This window comes from Apiospora aurea (genome assembly GCF_038362705.1).
Source record: "Apiospora aurea strain CBS 24483 chromosome Unknown utg000006l_segment0_segment0, whole genome shotgun sequence".
Taxonomy (NCBI): domain Eukaryota; kingdom Fungi; phylum Ascomycota; class Sordariomycetes; order Amphisphaeriales; family Apiosporaceae; genus Apiospora; species Apiospora aurea.
The window spans coordinates 2287771-2304025 of record NW_027117393.1 but is presented as its reverse complement, the minus strand read 5'-3'; the positions used below and the strand labels follow the sequence as shown (position 1 = coordinate 2304025).

The 16255-nt window shown below is 53.0% G+C and overlaps 7 protein-coding genes across 7 annotated transcripts; 5 read left to right on the top strand and 2 right to left on the bottom strand.

Annotated features, from left to right (window-relative positions):
* Positions 1 to 354: 354 nt before the first annotated feature.
* On the top strand, positions 355 to 1860 carry PG986_009293 (citrate synthase; the record flags this gene model as incomplete). The annotated part of the gene is made up of 1 exon (XM_066845515.1): positions 355 to 1860. One exon carries the CDS (start codon positions 355 to 357, stop codon positions 1858 to 1860), a length of 1506 nt encoding a protein of 501 aa, XP_066697913.1.
* Positions 1861 to 3507: 1647 nt separating this feature from the next.
* On the top strand, positions 3508 to 5306 carry PG986_009292 (uncharacterized protein; the record flags this gene model as incomplete). The annotated part of the gene is made up of 5 exons (XM_066845514.1): positions 3508 to 3802; positions 4142 to 4248; positions 4531 to 4605; positions 4661 to 4754; positions 4825 to 5306. The coding sequence occupies 5 exons, from the start codon at positions 3508 to 3510 to the stop codon at positions 5304 to 5306; spliced, it is 1053 nt and encodes a 350-aa protein (XP_066697912.1).
* Positions 5307 to 7114: 1808 nt separating this feature from the next.
* PG986_009291 (uncharacterized protein) lies at positions 7115 to 8386 on the top strand (the record flags this gene model as incomplete). Its single annotated transcript, XM_066845513.1, has 2 exons — positions 7115 to 7667; positions 7740 to 8386. The coding sequence occupies 2 exons, from the start codon at positions 7115 to 7117 to the stop codon at positions 8384 to 8386; spliced, it is 1200 nt and encodes a 399-aa protein (XP_066697911.1).
* Positions 8387 to 9682: 1296 nt separating this feature from the next.
* Positions 9683 to 11470, top strand: PG986_009290 (acetyl-hydrolase; the record flags this gene model as incomplete). The annotated part of the gene is made up of 4 exons (XM_066845512.1): positions 9683 to 9834; positions 9924 to 10164; positions 10221 to 10358; positions 10421 to 11470. 4 exons carry the CDS (start codon positions 9683 to 9685, stop codon positions 11468 to 11470), a joined length of 1581 nt encoding a protein of 526 aa, XP_066697910.1.
* Positions 11471 to 11715: 245 nt separating this feature from the next.
* PG986_009289 (uncharacterized protein) lies at positions 11716 to 12159 on the bottom strand (the record flags this gene model as incomplete). The annotated part of the gene is made up of 2 exons (XM_066845511.1): positions 11716 to 11765; positions 11871 to 12159. The coding sequence occupies 2 exons, from the start codon at positions 12157 to 12159 to the stop codon at positions 11716 to 11718; spliced, it is 339 nt and encodes a 112-aa protein (XP_066697909.1).
* Positions 12160 to 13187: 1028 nt separating this feature from the next.
* On the top strand, positions 13188 to 14885 carry PG986_009288 (uncharacterized protein; the record flags this gene model as incomplete). The annotated part of the gene is made up of 1 exon (XM_066845510.1): positions 13188 to 14885. The coding sequence occupies one exon, from the start codon at positions 13188 to 13190 to the stop codon at positions 14883 to 14885; it is 1698 nt and encodes a 565-aa protein (XP_066697908.1).
* Positions 14886 to 15315: 430 nt separating this feature from the next.
* On the bottom strand, positions 15316 to 15855 carry PG986_009287 (uncharacterized protein; the record flags this gene model as incomplete). The annotated part of the gene is made up of 1 exon (XM_066845509.1): positions 15316 to 15855. One exon carries the CDS (start codon positions 15853 to 15855, stop codon positions 15316 to 15318), a length of 540 nt encoding a protein of 179 aa, XP_066697907.1.
* Positions 15856 to 16255: the final 400 nt, after the last annotated feature.

The window sequence follows — 16255 nt, the reverse complement described above, 5'->3', positions numbered from 1 at the left end:
TAACTCCTGCAGGTATTTTGTCCTAATAATAAATCACCTAACCTAGGATCGAGCTGCATCGTGGTTACCCGTCAGCAAGTCCCGTTGTTATCCGGCATGAAGCACATGGGCCCGTCGGATAAGCCTGGACGCTAGCCCGATGCGGTAAGATAGGCATCCCTGATACCGAGGCATCGTAGCTTCATCCTTTCCCGATCCTCCCAACTTAACATCAGCTTACGACGGCCTTTTCATCACATTTAAGAGAGAATACTTGTCTCTTCATCTCCGTTACCAAGAAGGGAAACCACTTGGGGCCGCGGAACATTTGTACTTTATTCGTGTAAGATAGATCGGATCATACCTGCCAGCGCAATGGTCGCAGTCAGTAAGGCGACCCGCCAGTCCCTGACGGTCGTCGACAACCGGACGGGTAAGACCTACGAGGTCCCCATCAAGGACAACTCGGTGCTGGCCACGGACTTCAAGAAGATCAGCGCCCAGGCCGGCCCCAATGACCGCAAGGAGGATGAGACGGACCAGGGCCTGCGCGTCTTCGACCCGGCCTACATGAACACGGCCGTCGTGCACAGCCGTATCACCTACATCAACGGCCAGGAGGGCATCCTGCGCTACCGCGGCTACCCCATCCAGCAGCTGGTCAAGAAGAGCAACTTCCTCGAGACGGCCTACCTGCTGCTGTACGGCGACCTGCCGACGAGCGCGCAGTGCGGCCGCTGGCAGGACGAGGTCCTGCACCACACCTACGTCCACACCGACATCGAGAACATGTTCAAGTCGTTCCGCTACGACTCCCACCCCATGTCCATGCTGACATCGGCCTTTGCCACCCTGGGCGCCTTCGCCCCCGAGGCCAACCCCTCGCTCGCGGGCCAGAAGCTCTACACCAACGCCGCGTCCGGCGACCCCCGCGCCCTCGAGGTCCTGGACAAGCAGATCCTGCGCATCATCGGTAAGGCGCCCACTCTGGCCGCGGCCGCGTACCGGATGCGCCAGGGCCGGCCCTTCAACCGCCCCGCGCAGGGCTTGTCGTACACCGGCAACTTCCTGTACTTGCTCGACAACCTCTCGGGTCACCAGTACCAGCCCCACCCGGTCCTGGAAAAGGCGCTTGACGCGCTCTTCATCCTCCACGCCGACCACGAGGTCAACTGCTCTACCGCCACCGTCCTGCAGGTTGGCTCTTCCCTGGTCGATCCTTACAGCGTTGTGGCGGCCGCGTGCGCGGCGCTGTACGGCCCCTCGCACGGCGGCGCGTCCGAGTCGGCGATCCGGATGCTCATCGAGATCGGCTCGCCCGAGAACGTGCCGGCGTTCATGGAGAAGGTCGAGAAGCGCGAGCGCGTGCTCGTCGGGTTCGGCCACCGCGTCTACAAGAACGTGGACCCGCGTTCGACGGCGATCCGGGAGCTGGCCGAGGAGGTGTTCAAGGTGACGGGCCGCAACAAGCTGCTGGACACGGCGCTGACGCTGGCCGACTACGCGCGCAAGTCCGAGTTCATGCGCAAGCGCAACCTGTACCCGAACGTGGACTTCTACTCGGGCCTCATCTACCAGGCCATGGGCTTCCCCCTGGACTTCTACCCGGTCCTGTTCGCGGTGCCGCGCTGCGTCGGCTGGCTCGCGCACTGGCGCCAGATGATGCTGAGCCCCGGCGGCGTCAAGATCTGGCGGCCGCGCCAGTTGTACGTGGGCGAGGGCGAGCGGGATTATGTCGAGGCTAAGGATCGAAAGGAGAAGGTGGGCGCGACGATCTTCGAGGGGCCGGTGCAGGTTGAGCATGGTGGGGATAGTAAGAGGAATGTGTTGGCGTCTTACAAGGATGAGACGGGCAGGACTTGGGGGAAGAGCAAGTTGTAAGAGAGTGTATGTGTGGATGTATGTATGGCTGTGGGAGTAGATAGACTGGGATGAAGATGTTGTGTTAATTGGTTGATTGGTAGGTAGGTAGTACTATCTGTCTGCCTGTCTGCCTGCTTGTATGTATGTATGTTCTAGTTCGGGGTTTGTGGTGGTGGTTCGGGAACCAGTCAGTATGTGGGTGTGTGTACGATGGGAAGCATGTCTAGCTAGGTATTTATAGATTGAAGTCTGGATTTATATGATTTGGTTCATTCGATCAATGAGAAAAGCCTGCCATGCTCGTATGGATGATGGGAAGTGTCGCTGTATGTGAGAGGCAGGAGGGGGTGGGTGGCAGGTTTGAGTGGCAGCAGGCAGGTTCAAACAAAGGGGGTGGGGGACAGCCAGTGAATGCATAGGGGGAGCGGGTAGGGTAATGATCCCCAATAACTGGCTGTTCTTTCAATGGTGGTCGACTTGGTACTTGTGAGTAATCATCCCACTAGGGACCCATGCCACAGTACCTGCGTTCGATCCTCGCAACTAGCAACTGCTTGTGTGTAATCATCTCAATATGAGACCCATGCCACAGTGTGTCAGCTGGTAACTCGACGCATCCGATTTTTTGGTTCTCCGTCGCTTTTACTCTTTTGTTCCGTAAGGTTATCTTTTTCACTTTCTGTTCCTGCTCTGTCTGTATAGGCTGGTTCGGTAATGGTTCATCTCTCCCATCAGGCCATGCCTATCACACATCCGTTCATATAAGAGCTCTCACTCTTTGGATTCTCTTGAGAAATTGTTGTTCTCTGTCCTAACTAGTTCATGCTCGGGTGGCAATATTTATTCTTTTCGTCCTGCTGCGTCATGTCATCACATTGAGCTCTAGAAGCTGGAGCAATCATCATCACTGCTGTCTATAGCTTGGAATTGAGGCTCCCGTATTTGTTCGTGGACTTCACACGAACTACTTCTTACAACTAGGTACGATGATAGTATCACTATGGAGGTCTCGAAAAAAGTCTGGTATGCCAGCTTCTTGGTTAAATTGTAGAAACTGGCAGTGTAGCCTGCCCCCAGGCCTAGAGTGATGGAACAGTAGTAACACTGATAAACCACAGAGCTTATAAGGCAATGGGCTTCGTTTCGGAATGTAGTAATATCCTCTTCCTCATCTTGCCTTTACCACCTGTACACATAACGATGGGTTTAATTTTTTGAGGACGAGTACCACTAAGGTCAAGTTTTTCTTTTTCTTTTTCTTCTTATCTTTTTTTGCCAGCTACCTATCTGCCTCCTCTCTCAACTCCATTGTAACAAGGAACCAACCGTCCACAAACGATTGCAACCACCTCCTAGGTTAGTTCGGTTCTATTTCACTTTCTCTATCAGTGCTAATTAATAAAATTACAGGGACGCTCCAGTCATGGCTTCACGCACTCCCGCCTTGCCCCCGCCTGGCTGGAACTTCGTGAGCCCCGATCTGGTCCTCAACAACGACGTCTTGAACCGAATACGCCGACTTCCTCTTCCGACCTAATTCGTGCTTCATCACACTCAGTGGGAGGCACTACAACCGAGTCGAGCGATTTCTGGTTGTGCTGTTTGGCGCCTTGCACAGTTTGGCAAAATGGATGGGCAACTGTGATTTCTGGAGGGACGTCACAAATGCCTGGCTGTACGGTGTTGTTTGGGACAAGAGCCACCTCAGACGGACCAAGGAGCTGGTGGAAATCGTCCTGGAAGCCTGCGGCATCGACTGCTGCTTCTACGAAAGCACCCGGGGCCCGGCCCAGACCCGCCTGGGCCGCATGGACCGCGAGCCCGCTGTCCGATCTCGCCGGATCCTTGGGACTGCTCCCTGGCGAGTTGAAGCAGGATTGCTCTCGGGCTCAGAAGCAGCTCAATTGGGATGTTCAGAACATACCCCTCGACGTCTTTAGCCAACTTGACTTGAAGCAAGGTATGTTATAGCATCAAGACCTCCGCCCCCTGAGGACCTAGGAGGAACAAAACTGTGTCAACCTGATGGAAGACGTACGGGGAAAGAGTCGACATAATAACCAGCCACCGTTGGAAAGATATGGAAATCGAGAGCAGCAGCCTGTCTCATGCGTCGGTTACCTGACTATGGATTCTGGAAGAATACCCATCTGACTGCGCTGTGGACGCCATCTGGGGCGCCATGTATGATCATCAATGTCAAGGACAAGCCAACAGCTCTCCTAGCAGTACCATGCCACGCGCGAATCCATGATCAGGGCTTGATAGATACTCGATTAGGCCTAAGATTGTACAGTAGAAATCCGGTACACTGTGAACGTTGAGGATGGTCATTCCCATGACCTGACCTACATTCTGCCACTGGTGTACTGCGGGCTCAATTTAATAATTCCTCCCAGCTGTCCCGTAAGAGGATTCCGATTGAGTAGGTGTATCGATAGGTAAAGTCAGGTTCCGTAGCTTCCCAATTCAGCTTGTTCTCACTTCGATCAACCCATTTGTACGGGGCATCGACCGTCCTTAGGAATCAATGCGGATGCCTGGCCATAACAGTTGCGGACTCGGTCACGATGTTGCCTTCAATAGTGATTGTCACTCTCACCTTGACCTCATAATGAATCTACCACTTGCACATGACTGCCTCCTTGACAGCATTCATTCAATGTTCGTTTGACTCATTGAAAGCAGAAACCTGTCGAGCAACTCCTTCACCCCATCGCAATCAAACCTACCAACCCACAACAATTGCAATTTCGCAATCTGGTATGCCCCATCTCTCGACTCCGACTTTGGTGCTTTAACATGGCCTGTTTCCTAGACTGAAGTCGTCAAAGGATATGAGATGGCGCAGGCTCGGATATCGCAGGAGTACCAGGCCACGGTAAACCCAGGCCTTGCTCTCGAGAACCCAGGTAAGAGCTTCATTGTGTCGCAATAATCGGTTGTAAGGGCACCTGAAACTGAAGGATGAACGACTCACAGGCCAGAGCCAAGACGACGCCGGAGCAGCTCAGAACATGGCTGCCGCCGCCAACGACCAAGCTGCTCCCACCACCACTACGACCTCGGCTACTACTCCCGCTTCCGGGCCGCGTTATTGGAGCCCGACCTTCAAGGCGCGCCTACAGGAGAGCCACGAAAGGATGAGGACCGACCGCGAACACCGATACAAGATGATGCTCATGAGAGCCAAGCGAGCCAAGCGAGTCCAGAAAGCCAGACTTCGCCTGTTATTGGCTTCGAAGCGCCGCGTGAGAGAAATTGAGCGCAACCTTCGTAAGAACCGCCACAGTTACCAGCGGCGGCTGCAGCATATCGGATGGTGCAGACTCCGGAGGATACATGGTGCGCAAGATGGGGCCGGAGACGCTGTGGAGGACGACGCTACGGTGGATGAGGATGAGGGTGAAGATGAAGATAATGGAGAGGATGAGGACTACATGATTGGACCGTGTTCTAACTGAGCTGGATGTTTGGGACAGTTCATTTACCCCAGACGCTCTCGGATATCTCGAATTCATTTGCTTGGCATCATACAACATCAACTCCGTTGTAACCCTCAAATGGCTGAAGTCATTCACTGGGCTGATCGTGCCTCCCCCTTGACATTGCCCCATAATTATCCCCCCTTTTTTATTGCATGCTCAAACCAAACCCATCACCACGAAGCCTCACAATATGCCCAATAATAATAGCGAGTCTCATAGTATTGCTTCTCCGTGATATCGGTACTCAATGACTAGCGGCTGCATCATGGGACATGGCATCCCTTCACCGGAGAGCCAGCACCAGGCTTGCACCAGGCTTACTAGCAATAGAAGTTCCCAGTAATGAAACATATGGATAAATAGCAATGGAGCAGCTGACAGCGTTCATGCTGGGTGGTCAATCATAGGGCTACTGATGACTACATAGGTGTATGGAAGGGCAGCGAAGGATGTTTGGCTGGAAAGCAAGAGGCTGAACGAGACAACGCCAAAGCTGGCCGAGCCAAGATGAATTACTATCTGAGTAGATAGCAAGCCCTGGTAACCCATGATCCCAAACGTCATGCCAATGATGAGCAGGCCTGCGTGTGAATGGCCAGGCTTAAAGCAAGTTAGATGTGAGAGCAAAGTCCAGCATTAAGGGAGGCGAATGGCGGGGCCCGACCATTGTGAAGAAAGAATGTAGGGGTAGGCATTTAGATACCAAGATAGAAGCTGTTTTCTCTAAAAAGATGGTCCAGTGGTTAATCATGCACTGTGCGCGGTAATGGGTACGTTTCTGTTGCAGTCCAATCTCTTCAGTCATCCGTACACAGCAAATCCGCGGCTATTCGAACCTCTCAGGTATGGTTAAATCACACCCCCACCCATCCAGATTTTTTACTTTTTCTTTTTCTCTCTATTCTTCATCTATTCTCTGCTCGATTCTCCTTGGCCTTCATGGGTTCCGTTTCTCCCTCCTTGCCAACTCAGAGACATCATCATTCTATACAGAGAGCTGCTGCCTGTGACTACCACCTTGGATGTCTACAAGCATTCCCGCTACTTATGTGATGATTACTGGCTAACCCTCTTAGTACCGGTCAGTCATCCCATTTGCATGAGTACCAACGGCAGCCGTCCCGCTGCCAGCTACCTCCTCTAGCCAGCCGTTAGAAACAGAGACCAGACACAATCATATTATTGCCATAACGCGTTGTTATGATATTCACCATTTTTCGGAATTCTTCTGCTGGACTCTAGAACAACGTTCCTGTTGCCTGTCACCAGCAGTCAAGAGACAACTACGTGAGCATTGTTAACGCAGAGGTTAGACAGTAGCAACACATCTAGAGAGTATCCCGAGATCGTACTGGAGACTCATTGCTTCAATTCAACTTATTAATAAGAGATGCCACTGTTCATCATAATATGTATCAATTCAAGGACGATTGCTTGACTGGACTGACAGAAGAGAGAGAGATACGGGTAGGCTAGGAAGACTTGACCTGTCTCAGCCTTCCCAAGACTTTTGACCAATAAATCGAGCAAATCACACTGGCCTCACGATGGACTTACCTTGAAACCGCTTATTAGGTATCTTAATAATTCTTTTTCCTAAGAAACGACCAATCCATAAGTGGTGGACACAAGGCCCAGAAGAGACCTTCCAATCTGCTCCCCACCACAATCGCTTCTCAACATTACCACCCGAGCTGCCAACACACGGACTGAAGCAAGGTAATTCTCCAGCCACTCTGCCCGTCGACAAAAGCAACTGAGTGAGTGGTACGGCTGTGTGCATCATGGCCTCAAAAAATCATGCGCTTGGCCTGGCATTCAAGAGCCCAGATCTGATCCTAAAGCAAGAGACGGTCAAGTGGTACGAGAGTCTCATCCTACGTCGCGATTCCATCTTCGTGACATATTCTATGAACGACGATGAAATTATCGAACGTCACCTCGTCGTCCTGTTTGGTTTGCTTCGAGATTTCATGCCACACACCCACCTCCAAAACGCCTGGGCGGCCATTATCCGCCAATGGCTCCGCGTCGATGAGGCAAGTAAAAACAGCATCAAACTTGCCAAGGGTCTCGTGAAGAATGTCTTGATGGCTCATGAAGCAGCTCTTGAAGCGGGCAGTTCTCAGTCCCTACGACGCATGGCGAAGACCCATTTGGGCAGTCTGGTCGATGATTGGGCCGAGTATCGTGAAGTCAGCAGTTACACCGGTCTCGCTGACAATCCCAAACCCACGAGCCAAGATCTGGACAAGTTGAAGGCTCTCGAGAAGGCAGTAAGCAATGCCATCAAGCGAGTGCCTCGTCGCGTCTTCGCTCACGATGACTTCAATCGAGGTAACCTCATACCCCGGCCATAGTACCTACCCGTTCGGGCTTGTTCATGTAGCTAACTGATACCACTTGTAGTCACCGACATCCTGCTTCGATCCCGAGTGAAGGCTGCGGCCATCACAGTCGCTAAAGGTCGCCCGGTCCCAGGAAAGCCCTCGATGCTCAACATGATGCCTCGCAAGAAACGATTCCGTGGTGCTCAGATACGAACGCTGAATGCGATGCGGATCCTGGAAGACGACCGCAGCAGAAGATACCGGAAGCTGTGCATCATGAGAGCCCGCAAGCTCAAGGCAAAGAAAGGCGAAGCGCGTAGCCGGCTGTGGGATCTTGATGAACAGAAGCGTGGCATCGCGAGCCGCAAATCCCAGTTCCAGAGACAGTCACGCGAAGCTTTGAAGCAACTGCGCGAGGCCGACGAGGAGCTGTACGATCTTGATGCAGTGAAGCATAAGCTACCGTATCATCACAAACGGAAGCGCGAGATCATGAGTCTGAAATACGACCCCCACGAGCAGATCGACGAAGCTCATGAGCAGATGAGCAAAGCTGACGAAGCGCTTCATGAGCTTGACCAAGAGGAGTACATCATCAAGCAGAAAGAGCGTGCTCATGATAAGACGTCAGAAGCCATTTTGTTCGGACTCGTTGATTATCACGATCAGAGCTTGGGTGCTATTAGAGACGTTTGCGCAGTGGATGAGTACAATGATCATCACTAGCTGCTCACCCAGCTCTATCTGCGAGAACTTTCCGAAGTAGGATCGGACGAAGGAACAATTGCTGGATCACATGGCTTTCGGTATTAGTGGTTTGCTCTGTGTGGACTGGAGCAAAGGCCGCTTTTCGTGGGGGAATGGATTTCCACCAAGGCGGGAATCACTTGCTGTCATTGGGTCAGTACTTGTAGGATATTGATCGTGTCTGGTTGATAGAACTGTTCAGCGTAGGGCCTGGAATACAACGAAGGAACAAAACTATACACAGTACACATCCTTGTCATCCCGGTCTCGGCCTCCCCGTAATTAGATGCCTACCTAACACATGTACACTCACTCTATCGAGGGCCAACTCTGCAAGAAGCCTCGTGATCGAATCTTGACTCCCAGTGTTCTTCTTCGATAATTGAACGGTCGGCTTGATTCCAACGATCTTTTCGCCAACGTGAATTCGACTTCTCCAGTGAAGAAGGGTCTGGGGTATATGCATCCCCGTTTGTGATAGGTCTCTCGAGGTGTGTCTGACGTCCCAAAGGGATCGCCGGACGAAAGGAGGCGCTCGGGCCGAGCGAGCCAATTTGGTGGAGCCTCACAGCTGGACCCTGGTCGCGTCCAAGACACGACACGAAGCTACCCGGCTACTGTGCCCTCCCGTCTTTTACGTCATTCAGGTACCTTGCGACTGAAATGCCACCGCTCGTGGGATGGATGGTGAGCTTCAAAACGGGGAGCAAAAAGCGCAATTGACTCGGGAGAATGAAGAATATATATAGTAGTAACCTTATCGCACCGATCCTACAGTATCCCCAAGAGGAGAAGTTCCAGCCAGGCCCACGATCTGCAGGAGTCAAACGGTGCTCGCAATTGATCGTCAGGCATCTATCGACGGTGGAAGCTCGGAAAAGACGGTGCTGAGTGCGGGATGCATCATCTCGTTGCTCGTCCTTTTGGGCGAGGAGCGAAAGAGCCCCCACCACCCAAATGGCATGACACGCGCCAAAGCAGCAAGTGAGGTACCTCACCAACAGTACGCAAACACAGGCTGCTCGTCGCTCTTTCCGCTTGATGCAGGTGGAGTCTGTGGAGGGGATAGTACGATTCTTCTGCCATTGAAATTGACGTCGTTTTCTTCCTTCTTCTTTCTCTTTCCTGTAGTCTTCCTCATCTTCTACCCCGTGGGGATTCTCAATCTTGGTATGCTCTCTTGAGAAAAACCCTAGCGACCGCGACCGCGACCACCCCAGCTCGTACACTCTCCACTCCTTTTCCTTTCTTCTTGTTCTTGTTGTCACATACATCATGGCTTCGCCCATAGCCTCGGCGGCGCTCAAGTCGCGAATCCGTCGGCCGTCCATGCTGAAGAAGCTGTGCCGGCCTGAGGATCTCCTCCACCACTTCCCCAATGGCGCATACATCGGCTGGTCTGGTTTCACCGGCGTTGGCTACCCTAAGTACGACCTACCTGCCCCCGCCCCCTTCTGTCTTGTCTCGCGTAAGCTGTGAAGCTTCCGACGTGCAAATGCTCACATCCCGGTTGCAGGAAAATGCCTACTTTTCTGGCCGACCACGTGGAGAAGAACAGCCTTCAGGGCAAGCTGCGGTACTCGCTCTTCGTTGGCGCCTCTTCGGGCGCTGAGACCGAGAACCGCTGGGCCGGGCTCGACATGATTGACCGACGAGCTCCCCATCAGGTCGGAAAGTCAATTGCCAAGGGTATCAACGAGGGGCGCATCAACTTCTTCGACAAGCACTTGTCCATGTTCCCGTCGGATCTGGTCTACGTGAGTTGCAATGCGATATCCTCACTCTCGCTGTGGAAATCTAATGCGATTCTCAGGGATTTTACACCAAGGACAGGCCAACCAACTCCCTCGACGTTACGGTAGTAGAGGCAAGCGCCATCAAGGAAGATGGTTCCATTGTTCCCGGCGCTTCCGTTGGGGCCACGCCAGAATTGGTGCAGATGGCCGATAAGGTATGGGCAACCTACTGACTTTTGCGATACGCATTGCGAGGAACCAACTAACTGGTCAACAGATCATTATTGAAGTCAACACAGCGATCCCGAACTTCGAAGGTCTTCATGATATCACCATGTCAGATCTGCCGCCGCGCCGAAAACCCTACCTCGTCATGGAAGTCGAAGACCGAATCGGCTCCACCTCCATCCCCATCGACCCCGAGAAGGTTGTCGGTGTCATCGAATCCGACTACCAAGATGTAACAGCACCCAACACCCCGGCTGATGACGGATCCAAGGCAATTGCCGGCCATCTTATCGAGTTCCTGGAGCACGAGGTTGCGCATGGCCGTCTTCCCAAGTCGCTGCTCCCCATCCAGTCCGGTATTGGTAACATTGCCAACGCCGTTATCGGAGGCCTGAGTGAAGTCAACTTCTGGAACTTGAAGGTGTGGACCGAAGTCATTCAGGACACTTTCCTCGACCTGTTCGATTCCGGCAGACTTGACTTTGCCACGGCCACGTCCATTCGCTTCTCGCCTGACGGCTTCAAGCGTTTCTACGACAACTGGGAGCAGTACCAGAACAAGCTGCTGCTGCGATCTCAGCAGGTTTCCAACTCGCCCGAGATCATCCGTCGTCTTGGTTGCATTGGCATGAACACCCCCGTTGAGGTCGACATCTACGCACACGCCAACAGCACTTGTGTTATGGGCAGCCGTATGCTGAACGGTCTTGGTGGATCTGCCGATTTCTTGCGAAACTCCAAGTACAGTATCATGCACACGCCTTCGACACGACCTAGCAAGACCGACCCGCATGGAGTCAGCTGTATCGTGCCCATGTGTACCCACGTTGACCAGACGGAGCATGACCTGGATGTCATCGTGACCGAGAACGGTCTGGCTGATGTACGTGGCTTGTCCCCCAAGGAGAGAGCCCGTGTCATCATCGAGAAGTGCGCACACGACGATTACAAGCCCATCCTGAAGGGCTACCTTGACAAGGCCGAGTTCGAATGCATCAAGAAGGGTATGGGCCACCAGCCTCACCTGCTCTGGAACTCCTTTGACATGCACAAGGCCCTCTCGGAAGAGGGCAGCATGAAGAAGATCAAGGCATGGTAAACCAATCTGCCAAGAAACCGTCTTTGGTGGGCTTGTATATAATACTATTACTATTGCCATATTGGATATATGACCCTAATAGAACAGAATAAAGTAAACTTCCACTATACGAATGACTGGTGACCGACCGTTACAAGACTAAAATATCAGCCTTGACTACTAGATCAAACCCCACCTTCGATTTTCATTGAACTTTGCCCTATCAAACCTGCCCGCCTTGAAATGTATAGGTTCTGTTCATCATATTATGTGCCCCAGGTCGGCAGCGAACGATTCTTGCCGGGGCCGGAGCTGCCTGGTTAATGGATTAAGAGTCAGCCCTGGACGTGAGCCTCTGAAGCAGGCAATGTGAAGACTAACCTACGACGTGGATGGTGACGAATCCTGTTGACACACCCACAAGCTTTAGAAAAGATCCTCGAGGCGCGTGTGGGAATGGGTTGACGGTCGTCATGATCAGGGGCCGGTGGTGAGCCACTTCGCGTCAGAAGCGGTTCGCGGTGATGGCTGTTGTAGTGGTCATCACCGGAGTAGAAATTGAAATACGACCTTGAAATGTGGACGGTATCTGTTCTGTAAACGCTACATTCTTCTTCTTTGCTGTCTGGATCCTTCGTATGTGCTTCGAACTCAGAGGCTTCTGCAGAAGCTTCTTTCTGGAGGTAGTTGTAATCGTCTTGGACTGCCATGGCTGGCGCGCTCTCTAGTCCAATCTCGGTAGAAAAGAGAAGACTTAACGGATAAAAGGGATCAACGCCGAATGACTGAGAGCGGGAAGATCGGATCTATATTCTATGTTGTTCTCTAGTTGAAAGGGATGCGTTCGACGAAAGACCGAAGCAGCCTTTATATTGACCACGACACACATCGACTCATCATAGCTTCCGACACAGTGACTTCAGCTCCGAGGGACACCTGAATGGCTGGAGATGCTCCGAGCCATCAAGCTGTGACTTGCAAGCGTTGACCTCGTGGCTTCGGGTATCTGCTTCTCGGAGCAAACTTTATTGTTATGGTGCAACGGTGACTGTCATCATAAATAGGTATAGATAAGTAACCAAAACATGCGTAGCCAGGTGGTCAATCAGGGCGCACCACTTGGTCTTGGTTGATGAGCCGCAAGAATTACTTTATTATGACGACTGGCAAACTGAGTCAGGTAGCCAGACTCTCGAGATCATTTCGTTGACGCTGTAGTGAGGAGTCTGGGGTATGTATGTACCATGGTATATCTTGCTCTAGCATAAGTATGTATTGCTGTACCAACCAATACCTGTCGCATACAACGAACGTCCCAGGATCCCCATTGCAACAGCAGAGTACCAGATTAGTAATTGAGATATTGAAGTCTCATAACTGAGGTCATAGAGTTGCATAGCCTTCTTTGGCAAACGGATGCCTCCAGGCTGTTGATGGCGATGTTGCTGTCGGCTGAGGGGCAATATGAGGGAGCCTGGGTTCTGGCCTGGGACCTGGGAGCGCAGGTGCGGTCGGTTCAACCCCACCTAAGCTCCAGTAAGCTCCAGTAAGCTTCAGGCGCGACTTCCAATTGATCAGCGTCATCGACAGTCTGGAGTACCAGGAATTATCTTATCGCTTAACTCCGAGCAGCGACGGGACTTTGCCACATCAACTTCCTCATGTTGAAGCGGCGCCTTTCACGAGACGCAAGGAGAAGATGTTGTACAGGATTGACGTAGCTGCTTGAACGACCAAGATGTCTGGCAAAGTCGTTATACCGTACACCTGCTCTAGATGCACCGTTGCCTTGCTTCGGCAAGAGGCGCGATGTCGCAGTACTGCGACTGCCTGGAATCGCTGGAATCGCCATTCCTCGAGCACCGCCAATGCGCACAAGTCCGACAACGACGAAAAGCCCCCAAGAAAGGATGCCGATTCGGCTGAGCCCGAGCCTGGGCCCATGTCTAGGCGACTCCAAGAAGCCACCGAAGAAGCCCTGCTCACTGGGGGGCGAGCGGGCCGCCGCGCAGTCGAAGACGCCGGGTTCTCCGAGGAGCTCAAGGAGCGATTGTTTGCGAGAGTGAAGGATGCCGAGTTTCGGTCGGAATATGCGTCCGCTTTCGCCGAGGCAGAGATGCCCAGCGCCGCCGGCTCGGGATCACGGTATGCAGCCGCCAGCCAGCCGTGGACAGGCGAGGAGTCGACCGAGGACGCGGTGCTGCGCATGCTCACCGACGCCCACAAACCCCTCAGCCGTGATTTGCGGGGCAAACCGAAGCTTCCCGATCTGAAACCAGTAGATTTCCGTTTACGACGGGAGCCCAATGCGAGTCCCGGCCAGCGCGCTGCAAGCGCCCGCGAGAAGGCCAGCGCCTACACCGACCTCGGCCTTTCCGAGAACGATTTGAACGAGAAGGATAAGGAGGCCAGGCGGAAGGAGTTCCGAGAGCGGTTCCGGCCCGAAGCGCGGGCGGTGCCCAGCACACTGACGGGGCTAGCTTCATTGGCGAACGAACGGATAGAAAACGCCATCGCGCGTGGGCAATTCAAGAATATCCCGCGGGGTAAAGGTGTCGAACGAGATAACCGGGCAGATAACCCATTCGTCGATACGACGGAATATATCATGAACAAGATGATTCAGCGACAGGACCTGGTACCCCCGTGGATCGAGAAGCAGCAGGAGCTCCTCAAGACGGCGCACACCTTCCGCACCCGGCTGCGGAACGACTGGAAACGACATGCTGCTCGGATCATAGCCAGTAAAGGTGGATCACTGCAAGATCAGATGCGCAAGGCCCGGCGTTTTGCCCTGGCGGAAGAGGTACACAATCCGCGAAAGCGCGATGTCGACCAGATCTCCGTCCCTACCAACTCGACCGAAGACCCCGTCATGGTCAAGATCCACCAAAAACTTGAAGCGGAGCTGGCCGCCGAGAGTCAAATGGAACATCCGGACGTGGCTGCTCAAACGCCGCGTGCGCCGTCAGAGTCAATGACGACAATAGCCGCCCAGGATCCCAGCTCCTCCCCCGAAACCGCATCATCAAATGAACCACCACAGCAACTGGAGCCTCTTCCTCCGCCCTTCCGTGATCCCGACTGGTTCGAGGCCGAGAAGTCGTACATGGAACTGGCTATCTCCAACCTCAACACCATCACACGGTCCTACAACCTGATGGCGCCCGAGCTCGCCAAGAAGCCCTACTTCAGCCTGGACCGGGAGCTCAACAACTGCTACGCCGACGTGGCGCCGCAGCTTGCCGAGGCCATCAAGGAGCGTGCGGCGCGGCCCTCGGCGTCTTCGTTGGGGGCCGTGGGCCAACGGCCCAAGAGCATACTGGATCGCTTTGGTCGCGAAGGCCACACCGCCGAAATATACGAATCCAAAGCGCCTCATTACGGCCTGAAGGAGATGTGGCGGGATTTGTTCAAGCGCGACGATAAACGGTGACAGTAACTTCTGTACGAAATAGTGTAGTAAAAGTTCTAAATTTGAGTTTACTCGGTCATCTCTGGATCCAGTATTGGGATAGCTGCCTGGCAGTAGAATATCTGGATAATAAGTTGTGACGGAGCTGGCAGCCGGGATGTTAATCGGTTTACCATGCGGTCATACTGGCGAAGTGCTAAGTCATCAGGAAGATGGCATGCACCGCCAATGGATATTCCTATTCATTCTCTGTGTCTCAGGCAGCTACCTACACTGGACAATCCTATGTATCTAGACTTGACCAATCATCCAGTACTGACTCAACGACAACAGGAAACTTTTGGGTACTAGCAATCCCATAACTAAACGCGCCTCTCTCCAAATCCTAAAACAAGCGCGAATGATCTGACAGTAGCCATGAAGTCCGGAGACTGCTTCGTCCAGAAGCAATTCAATCCTCTCGGTCTTGTGACTCGGCATCGCGGATGGTTGCCAGCACCTGCTCCCGCATCATCACCCAGTGGGAGCGTAGGGCTTTCGCGTGGGAGATGTCGTCTTCCAATTCGGAAATCTCTTCCGTCAATCCGGAAATTTCCTCATCCAGATCGCGAGTGGTGGTCTGGGGCTGCTCGACGTCCGGGACTTGCGTAGAAGGAGCCACTGGAGCGCTGGCACGGCGAGAAGCGGGAGTCGTCGCGTTGTTCGCAGGCGCCGGTCGAAGCAGAGCGTTAGGATTGGTGACTGTCAATAAGTAAAGCCATCCGTTAGTCAAAGGTCTGCGAAAGCTGTAACGATGAGATCGTGTTTCGAGGGGGTTCGTGTTATTACCTGGATTCGTGTCATCGGGGCCGAAGACGGTGAGAGGGTTCTCCTCGATGGCCTTGGAGACTTGTCTCTCAAGACGCTCGAACTGCTCGAACTCTGCGAGAGACGGGGTGCGGTAGTTTGCCACGGGGTGGTCTTGGGGGTGCTGGGCCGAGGCGTCGGCCATCGCGTGTGTGCTTTGGTCGAAAGCTGTGTAAGCTTGGTCAATGAGTGCAGGCAAGAGGAAGGAGATGAAAGTATGGATATTATTACCTTTGGTTGTGAGTTGTCAACTGGGCAATGGTGTTGATGTTGGTGGGTTGTCGATGGTAGAGAGGGGGAGTTGTGATAGGAAGGGTTTTGGAGGGGTGGTGGAAATGCAATTTTTTATTGTTATTAAAAGTGAATGATTTCTAGTAAAATCTAAATAGAAACTCATGTGTACATTTCGTAGAGGCACGTCAATGGGAAGGTAAAGGCAAAGTGACTTTCTCGGAGAGGGGAACGCTCCTGTTAGTCCATCTGCCTATCACTAGAATATCCCATGTTGGACTAGGTAATCATTTAGCACATTGGTATCTGTCGGC